The sequence below is a fragment of the Trichechus manatus genome, unplaced genomic scaffold (assembly GCF_000243295.1).
Source record: "Trichechus manatus latirostris isolate Lorelei unplaced genomic scaffold, TriManLat1.0 scaffold00008, whole genome shotgun sequence".
In the NCBI taxonomy this organism is placed as follows: Eukaryota; Metazoa; Chordata; class Mammalia; order Sirenia; family Trichechidae; genus Trichechus; species Trichechus manatus.
In genome coordinates, this window is record NW_004443944.1 from 20496447 (window position 1) to 20506765 (window position 10319).

Sequence of the window (10319 nt, forward strand, 5' to 3'; positions counted from 1 at the left end):
GTAGGACTCGATTTTTAATAAACTGTTCTTATTACTAGGAAACTTTTATGGGCGCAGATTTACCTATACAATTACCCGCTTCTGGGGCAGCTAACAATGTGTGGACAAAACTTGCCTATTACCATGTGATATAACACGAGAGCCCAGTTGAAGAACAATGGCTATTTTTTGAAAGCCAAATTTCACATTATACTATTCCCCTCTTCCTTTTAAATGGCTATGGGCTTGAAAGCTTTTGTATTCTTTCCCTGAAAACAAGATAACTTTGGTCAAAGCCAATTCTTAAGACTTGTCCTTAAACACTAAATTCTGGAAGGCAAGGGAGGCTTGCCTTTTCATATATTAAGAATCACTTCTGTTCTTTCAAACAGGCAAAAACAATGGGCTTTCATTATTGACACCATTAAGAAAATGGTAAACAACTCTCAAATTCTGCAGTTGCTATTGAAAAAAATCACCATCTCTTGTACAGTTTAAGCATCTATAAAAACAAAAAGTATCAAAGTAAAAAACTAAGTTCACATAAGCATCAAGTTTTTGGGGCACTAGCTTTCTAAGGTTAGGCTTTTAAGATTCTGTAACAAGAAGCTCAAGAATTTCTTAAAAACAAATTTAACTGTCCATATAATTTTTCTCTGAAGCAAAGCCAACTCAGAGACCTTTTACTTGTTTCAAGTACTCCCAGCTACTCTATTTTGACACCTAGATCTTAATTTTGACTCAATTATTCCATTCTACCTCATTAGGTATGCCTTCTGGATTACTGAACCCCCAAAACAACCCTAGAATAAGTATGCTTTCCAGTTACACCTGTGGCACAATGCGCAATGTACCACCATGTTCTACCCCAACCCATGTCATGGTCCCTTACACAGGGATGGCTCCTAGGAGGAGTTAAAAAGAAAAAATCCGTAACAATGAGTGCTTTTAAATTACATTAATTAAGCTTATGGACGTATGGACTAATTGCTAACCCAAAAACTCCTACAAATTTGCAGTATAAGAACTTGGGTTCCACAATACTTACTACACTTCAGTCATAATAAAGGTACAAAAAATTTAGGGTATACCCATTAAATTTTTTCCCCAAATGAACTACACTGTATAAAGTTTACAAGGATGATCTAACCAGTTATCACATAACCCCACAAACTATAAAGGGGGCTAACTATTGGGTGGGATTTTACTTTAATTGCCAACTTTACCAAATGACACGACGTTAAGGGTCTGTTAAATCTTCCAACAGAAAATGTCGTATTTGATTTTCCACTTTGAACAATATGCTAAATTTCTGATCAAAGAAAGGATACTTTCATCATTTTTACGTAATAAACAGTAAAAAGCAACACACCATACTCTAACAATAAACAGTTATTACACCGACTCCTTCCAGAAAGTGGGATTACTAGCTAAATGAGATCCAGAGTATTAAGAGCTACTTCTTAGAAAAGTTTAAGTAAAAAAAAAATAAATAAATAATAAAACCAATTAATTCAGGCAAATTATAGAACAGATTCAGTAACTACAAAGTACCTTTTTATTTTAAACCTAACTTGTTAAAGGGGCAAATAGACTTTGGCAAATTTGAGTTAACAGTACAAAATAATGTTATCCAAATTGAATAATTTATTGCTGATCAGAGGCTTGCCTTGTTTTACATTTAAGTAGAATTTACATTGTTTCCACAGCAGATATTAATATTAAAGAAATTTAATATTGACCTATTCAATAAGGCAATCACGTTGGTAGCAAACTTTTATTTAAATCTTACATAACTCAAGCTTTATAAAAAGCCAACATAATTGAAAATTGGGTTCTCCCTCTAAAGCCTTAAGTATTCAAAGCTTGAAACAGTTAATTTAAAAATAAGCAAATAAAACAACAACAAAAAAACCCTGCAGCAGATCCTGCTGAAATACTTAAAACGAAAAAAAAAACAAAAAAAAACAAAAAAAAACTAAATGAGCTTAATCTTTACAAAAGTTTATTTTAGCTCAAAAGCTATAAAATCAAAGTTGTCTTAATTCTACAAAGAAGGGAGAGGGTCTTTGACTTCATGCCACCATTTCTTTAGAACCTCATTTTTCATCAAATTTGGCCACAAATCAAATTTCTGTGTGCCCGTTTTCGGTAATTCCTCTTGCAGAAGAGGCCAAGTACAAACATGAAAGAGTAACTGCCTAAGCAAGTAGGAAAGTGTTCCATAATAGTGTGCAAACAACAGAGAGTTCTGGGTTAATCTCTGGAACTTGATCTGGACCTCGACTTTGAGCGAGATCTAGAACGGGATCTCGATGTAGCTCTTTTTGGTGGAGGGGACACAGAATGAGCCTTTGAGGGTGGAACAGGTAGGGGTGAATTGGACCGAGACTGGCTCCTTGATCTGGATTTTGACTTTATATCACCATTTCCATTTTCCTTGGGAGAACGAGATCGAGAACGAGATCTGCTTCGAGATTTCTCATACTCATCCTTAGATCTACTTCGAGAGCGGGAACGGGAACCTCGATCAGACTTGGGCTTAGATTTGCTCTTTGATCTGGATTTCCTGCCTTTTGATCGAGAACGTGATCGACCTTTGCTCCGTGACCTGGATCTGAACAAAACAAAGCCAAATTTTTTCCCAATACCTTATCAGAACACACATGTAGCCAACAAACAAGCACAATAATATATTCAGAAAAATAACCAACAGCACATTATTTACCGGGAGCGGCTTTTTGAGACACTTCGAGATCTACTGCGGCTGCTCCTGCGACTCCTACTCCGTGACCTTCTTCTAGATCGTGACCTGTAACAAGAAACACAATGAAAGCTTAATCTTGATACATCTCAAAATGAGTATGTTTGGACCATTTAGCAAAAACGACAGACCAACAAAAAATATACTTGCTTACTGCAGAATTCAATAAATCCACTATGAAACATCTGAAAAGAACCCAATGATGCAGAACCAAAAGGAAACTATGAACTGACTTAAGTTCAATAAAATAGTAACTGAAATTACTCATTACTTCATTTTTCTTATTTTTGGCAAATACTCCCCTCCTACCATCCCCAGTCTTCCCACAAGTTACCTTGATCTGCTTCCAGAGTAAGATCGCCTATGGCTCGTTCGTGGTTTATCTTCAATGAGCCTAATGTTTCTGCCATTTATTTCTGTACCATCCAGTTTATCCAAAGCACGCTTCATGTCAGAGTAGGAGCGGAACTCAATCACACCTTCGTTTGCTCGTTCTTTGTGAGCATCCGCATAGGTCACTTCACCTGCTTGTCTCATGAAATCCTAAATGACAACACAGGACTGCTTAGATTCTAAAATCTAAAGACCTACATGCTATGCTTGATTCTCAGAAATAAAAAACTTGTAACAAGAGCGTATCTTTTAAGCACTGATCTTATCATTTTACCACTCAATTATAAAACATACCTTTAAATCTTGCCAACTACAACGACTAGAAAGATTTTCTACAATAAGCCTGTGCTCTGTACGAACAGGTGGTCCATATTTGTCTCTGCCAGAGGTTCTCCGACTGCTGTATCCACCTCCACCACCTTTATCACATGAAGGGCAACAATTAGGTGCTTTGTAATGACAGTGATGCATAATGTTTTTGAACGTTAGTACAAACATAGCAACTTTTATTTACTGGAGTAGGACTTTGCTATTATATTGCTAAACCTCTGATACATTTGTGATTTGCCATAAATTAAATTAAGGGCAAGTCAAATAGGCTAAATCCAACTAAACTTCTCCTACAATCTGTTAGAGAGTGACTGCTCCTTTATTCCGTTTACCTCGCTAAGTTTTATTTTACAGAACATTGTAAAATATAAAACTTAACTGATTACATGCATTTCTACATTTTACAAAAATGTTTACTAGTTACACTAAGTACTTACATCACAGTGTGAGGTTTTTGGTGGTGGTTTGGCCACAAAACACGCAAGGTAACAGTCACCTAGTTCAGATTAACCAGTTTTGTCTAACCCTTGGAATCCTCACCATCACCCTGCGTCTAATGGCAAAAGGCTGCTGTCGTCATGGCTTCCGGTAAGGTCAGCCAAAGGGTCATAGGGCAAGGGTCACACAATGTATGGAAAAGCCAAGGCCAATCAGGAAAGGCAGTCATCTTAGCCTCAGTGGACACAGCCTCAGCCCCATTGGTCACTTTCAAATTGAAACATCAAGGACTTGTTAAAAAGTTTGAATTCAACATGCAACAATTTCAACATCAAACATTTAACATAACCAACCCCCCCACCCCCTCCCAGTAACATGCCCCAACTAATTCAAATATAGCATAAGGCTTATTTTGATCTAGTTTGTGGTACAATACCACACTACTTCAAATAGCAAATTATTTTCTTTAATCCCACCACTTTTAAGACCTAAGCTTTAAACCTCTCCCCTTCCCCGCCCCCCCAACCCCAGCCTGCCCCCCCAACCTTCTAAGCAAACACATTCACATTTCTAGCTAAGGCACTGACAGGTAAGCAAGGGGAATACAAGAATACAGCCACCCCTTACTTCCTCCATGGGCAATAACCACGACAGTGCTGAGAAGCGCCTAAAAGCCAACCCCACCCCCAACTTAGCAAAAAAAGTAAACCAAACCCACCCAGATCCTGGCTAGGCAAAACCCACAACCCAATCCCCGCGCTCCGGCGTCCCGTGGCTTCCCCGGGCAGGCGTGAAGGCAACAGGGCCCGGGGATACCCGAGCCAAGCGTCCTCGGCCACCGCGCCTGTCCGGGTTGGGAGGCCCCACCCCGCCCACCCCAGTGCCTGCTCCCGCCCCACTAGGTCCCCAAGACGCGGAGCGCGCGGGGATAAGACTCACTGCGGCTTCCGTAGCTGTAGCCGTCGCGATCGCGGCGGGGACCCCGGGCGTGTTCTACGATCACGCGCTCACCGCAAAGATCCTTGCCGTTCAGCTCGTAAACGGCGTCGTCGGCGTCGCGGGAGTCCTCGAACTCCACGAAACCGTACCTGGAAGCGGCGCGAGAACCGAGTGCGTCGTTAGCCGTGGGCGCGCACGCCCGCGCGCTCCCGCAGCCCCCCGCGCGCGCTCCCGCAGCCCCGCGCGGCCGCCATCTTGGAGGCCCTGCCACGCGGCGCCGCGGCCTTGGCTGCCTCATGCCTCCGGTAGTACCCGCAGCCGTCAGGCCCGGGGCGTTGGGGGCGGATGCAGGCGCCCTGACTCGACTCACCCATTTTTGAGGTCTACTTCGAGGAGGCGGCCATAGCCGCTGAAAAAGCGCTGGATGTCCTTTTCCCGGACGTTGTAGCTAAGGCGTCCTATGTAGACGCGTGGCATGGCCGTGGCGGGCAGAGGCCCGAAGGCTAGCTGTCGAACAGCGAACCGCAAAGCAGTAGCCGCGGTGCGGGTGGGGAAGAGTGCCCGAACACGAGCCTCACAGCGCAGCGGTGGCCGAGTCCAGCCACACAATGGCGCGCGCGCGCGCCCGGGCTACGCTATAAGGACGGACGGACGGAGGGCGGGGTTCTGTGCGTGGGACGTCAGCGCGCAGGCACGTACCCGCCCGCGTTGGAGTGGTTTGCTTAGGCTTGACTTGCGGGGCCACCGTCCGCGAGGTTTCGGTGAAGTGAGGTTTTGCTCGCTCACCCAGTTTTTACCAGCCCTCCACAGCTATTTTTTTAAACTTTGTTTTCCCTCGTCCAGCCACGGACTTGACTTCTAAATTGTACCTTTGGAAAAACTGAGCTCTCCCGGAGTGGAGCTTGGAGGCAGGCTCGTAGAATCCGTGGTTTTCATTGGCTTCCGAGGTTGTCATAATAGGTCACCGTGGTCTATGATTGGCCCCTTAAAAGGAGGTTGCCAGTTTCCTTCACGGATTGGATTACGCTGTTTGGTGGGGAACGCGCTCTTGGACACAGTTGATTATCCCGCTTCGCAGAACCCGCGGTTTCCCCTTGGGGGTTGTGTGACCCGTGTTGCAAGCTCACATCTTTGCCAGCTTCAAACCCTCGGGATCTCAGCTTTCATCAGCCTTCACCCCCACTCTGCATGCCCCCCTTCTCCCTTCTTGGGGAGGCACTTGTAGACTGGGGTGTACACGGGGATTTCAAAGTAGGTGCTTACGACGAAGCCCGGTTGAGCAAGAACTGGCAGCTCACCCTCATATGGAGAGTCCATTGTCCAAATACAGCCTTTCCGTCATTGGTTTGGAAGGTGCCTTTTGTATGTGTCAGAATATATATGTCTATATGCGTATATACATATATTTGTGAGTTTTGTCATTAGAGATGCCATTTAAAGCTAGAGAATTGAATGAAAACCCCAAAGGAATGAATTTACATGGAGAGCAGAAGCAGGCCCAGGACCATGCCTGTAGCACTCTGAAATTTAGTTTAGTACAGGGAAGGAGAAGAAGCCTTGATTGTGCAGTGGTTAGAAGGTTGGCTGCTAACTGGAAGGTCGGTGGTTCAAACCCACCAGCCGCTCTGCAGAGAAAAGACTGGCAATCCGTTCCCATAAAAATTACAGCCTAGTTCTCCTCTACTATAGTGTCGCTATGAGTCGAAATTGACTTGAGGGCACCCAACAGGAAAGGAGATTGAAAAGGAGTGGCTAGAAATGTAGGGGAAAAAAACAGGAGAGCATGGTGTCACAGAAACTAAGAGGAGATTAAAAAACCAAAGCCAAACCCGTTGCTTTCCTACTCATAGCGACCCTGTAGGACAGCGAAGAACTGCTCCATAGGGTTTCCAAGGCTGTAATCATTTTTTTAAAGTTTTTTTTTATTTATTGTACTTTAGATGAAGGTTTAGAGAGCAAATTAGTTTCTCATTAAACAATACACATATTGGCTTGTGACATTGGTTGCGAGCCCCACAACATGTCAACACTCTCCCCTTCTCATCCTTGAGTTCCTTGTTACCAGCTTTCCTGTCCCATCTTGCCTTCTGTTCCTTGTCCCTAGGCTGGTGTGCCCATTTCGTCTCATTTTGTTTTATGGGCCTGTCTAATCTTTTGCTGAAGGGTGAACGTCAGGAGTGACTTCATTACTGAGCTGGTAGGGTGTCTGGGGGCCATATTCTTGGAGTTTCTCCAGTCTCTGTCAGACCAGTAACTCTGGTCTTTTTTTGTGAGTTTGAGTTTTGTTCTACATTTTTCTCCAGCTCTGTCCGGGATCCTTTATTGTGATCCCTGTCAGAGCAGTCCGTGGTGGTAGGCAGGCACCATTTAGTTGTACTGGACTCAGTCTGGTGGAGGCTGTGGTAGTTGTGGTCCATGAGTCCTTTGGACTAATCTTTCTCTTGTGTCTTTGGTTTTCTTCATTCTCCCTTGCTCCATTGGAGTGGGACCAGTAGAGTATCTCAGATGACAGCTCACAAGCTTTTAAGATCCCAGACGCTACTCACCAAGGTAGGATGTAGAACATTTTCCTTATAAACTGTGTTATGCCAATTGAGCTAAATGTCCCCCGGGACCATGGTCCTCAGCCCTCCCAAGGCTGTAATTTTTACATAAGCAGACTGCTACATCTTTCTTCGGAGGAGTGGCTGATGGGTTCAAGCTGCCAACCTTTGGTTGGCAGCTGAGCTATTAATCACTTTGCCACAGGGCTCCTCCTTATCAAAAGGAAGTTTCGGGTGCATCAATAATACAAGAGTGCCACTTCCCCTACCTCTGGCCAATAACGAATGTTAACAAATTTTAAAATTTGACAATTTGATGAGTGAAAAATGTTTTCACATCGTTTTGAGTTTTCATTTCTCTAACTATTCCAAAAGTATGAAAAAAAAAAAAAAGGTTTACCTACATTTTTTATTTATCTAACTTTAAGCACAGACAGTATGGCTTTTACCCCCTGAATGTCAGTATCAATCCCCCTTCCCAAGTCATGACAGCCAAAAACGTCTCCAGACTTTGCCAGACGTTCTCTGGAGGCCAGAATTGCCCCCTACTAAGAGCACTGAGGAAACCCTGGTGACGTAGGGGTTAAGTGCTATGGCTGCTAACCAAAAGGTTGGCGGTTCACATCCACCAGGCGCTCCTTGGAAACCCTATGGGGCAGTTGTACTCTGTCCTGTAGGGTCGCTATGAGTCGGAATCAATTAGAAGGCACACAGCAACAGCAAGGTAATGCGATAGTATTTATTAAATAATATACATGTGGAGCAGGGTGTTGCCTCTTCTTACAGTTCATTTGCCCAAAGAGAAAGATGCGGTTGATGTTGCCCACCACTTCCTCTCACCTCTCTTCCACCAGAGCCCAATGGCCACTCTCTGCGAAAACTGAATAGCACTGGCTATAGAAGAGGAAACAGTCTCAAATAACAGCATCATTGAAGGGAGTGTTGGACCATCGGCACTCCGTGGCGTCTTGCTGACGGACTAACTCACTTCTGTTGATATTTTAGAAGAAAAATGCAAAAGAGAAATGATGGCAGTGCAGTGTGGGAGCTCATTTCCTTAGACACCTACAACTGTGGCAGATAAAGATTGCTCCATCTCTGCTCACCCTAAAATTGTGGAGGCATCTTGCAGAGGTCTGTCAACAAGAGAGGAAGTATCCCCTCAATCTGATCCAGAAGAGTGTTTAACTTCAAATTCACAATGACCCAGGTTATACAGTCTAGAGAGCATAATTATTGTGGTGTTTTATTGTGGCTTTCAATCCAATTGATATTCTTTCAAATATTGAGTCCCTACTGTGTGCTAGGCACTGTTCTAGGCGCTGGGGACACAGCATGAAGATCTACATTAGGGGTCTGCAATCTGTGGCCCCAGGTCAACTCTGGCCTGCCACCTGTTTTGTAAATAAAGTCTTAATGGAACACAGCCACACCCATTTATTTGCATATTGTCTATGGCTGCACTCCTGCTACAACCGCAGTATTTTTTTTTAGCAGTTTTAAAAAAAAGTTTATTTTTTAATTATTGTTAAAAATATACACAGCAGGACATACACCAATTGAACAATTCCTACATGTACAATTCAGTAACGTTTATTGCATTTTTCAAATGGTGCAACCATTCTCTCCCTCCTTTTCCCAATTGTTCCTCCCTCGTTGACATAAACTCACTGCACCCTAGCTTCCTATTGAACCTTTCAAGTTGCACAATAGCAGTATCAAGTAGCTGCAGCATTGAGTCATTGTGACAGAGACCATCTGGCCCACAAAACCTGAATTATTGACTGTCTGATTCTTTACAGAAAAAATTTGCTAACCCCTGATCTATGTTATTGACTTCGAACATCTGTGGTGTGTCGTGAAGTGAAATATACTAAGTTTTAGTATATGTATGGTCCCATTTTTGTAAACAACCACCACCACCATGAACCCTAAAGAGCCCAACCCTTACTATGAATGTGTCTGTGTCACTGAGTTGTGTTTGTGGTGGTTTTTAAGCATCAGTGGGAATAGGTCCTACACGATCATGTCCCCTCCAACTCTTTAACTGCATCCCTTACCACTCCTTCTCCCATCTACTTCTTACTGTGCCTTGAATGTGCCAAGCACACACCCACCTCAGGGCATTGGCACTGAACAGCTCCCTATGTCTGGAACACTTTTTCTATGATTTGTTCCCTCACTTTCTTCTGGCCTCTGCTCAAAGCCACCTTATCAGAGGGGCCTTCTCTAACCATCTATCATGGATTTACTACGTCCTGCCAAAATATCTGTGAACTTGGCTGGGTCATGATTCCCAGTATTGTATAAATGTGTACCATTTTGTAATCTGATGTGATTTCCTTATGTGTTGTAAATTCAATCACTATGATCTAATAAGGTGGATTAGTGGCAGTTATACTGATGAGGTTTACAAGATTGGATAGTGTCTTAAGTCAATCTCTTTTGAGATATAAAAGAGAGAAGCAAGCAGAGACACATGGGAACCTCATACCACCAAGAAAGCAGTGCTGGGAGCAGAGCGCATCCTTTGGACGTGAGGTTCCTGCGCTGGGATGCTCCCAGACCAAAGGAAGACTGGTGCATCACAAGGACCTTTTTCCAGAGCCGACAGAGAGAGAAAGCCTTCTCCTGGAGGTGATGCTCTGAATTTGGACTTGTAGCCTACTGGACTGTGAGAGAATAAACTTCTGTTTGTTGAGGCCATCCACTTGTGGTATTTCTGTTAGAGTAGCACTAGATGACTAAGACAGAATTTGGTACTGAGAGAGTGGGGTGCTGCTCTAACAGATACCTAAAATGTGGAAGCGGATTTGAAACTGAGAATGGATAGACGAGCAGCAGTGGCAGAGAAGCAGCAGCAGCAGAGAACCGGCAGCAGCAGAACCAGGAGACCAGCGCCAGACAGCACTGGAGCCAACCCATGGAGCAAG

General features: G+C 43.7%; 1 protein-coding gene across 1 annotated transcript; it reads right to left on the reverse strand.

Moving 5' to 3' along the window:
- Window positions 1-207: 207 nt before the first annotated feature.
- SRSF6 (serine and arginine rich splicing factor 6) lies at window positions 208-5483 on the reverse strand. The gene is made up of 6 exons (XM_004370338.3): window positions 5214-5483; window positions 4844-4992; window positions 3431-3555; window positions 3078-3286; window positions 2708-2791; window positions 208-2596 (listed from the first exon to the last, which is right to left on the reverse strand). The coding sequence occupies exons 1-6, from the start codon at window positions 5318-5320 to the stop codon at window positions 2236-2238; spliced, it is 1035 nt and encodes a 344-aa protein (XP_004370395.1). The 5' UTR covers window positions 5321-5483; the 3' UTR covers window positions 208-2235.
- Between the last annotated feature and the right edge of the window lie 4836 nt (window positions 5484-10319).

Bases quoted from the DNA above. Each gene is read 5' to 3' on its own strand.
- SRSF6 (XM_004370338.3), bottom strand. From the start codon at position 5,320: ATGCCACGCGTCTACATAGGACGCCTTAGCTACAACGTCCGGGAAAAG. The intron at 4,993-5,213 runs GTGAGTCGAGTC...CGCCGCTTCCAG, and splicing joins GAAGTAGACCTCAAAAATGG to GTACGGTTTCGTGGAGTTCG. The intron at 3,287-3,430 runs GTATGTTTTATA...GTTGTCATTTAG, and splicing joins GTAGTTGGCAAGATTTAAAG to GATTTCATGAGACAAGCAGG.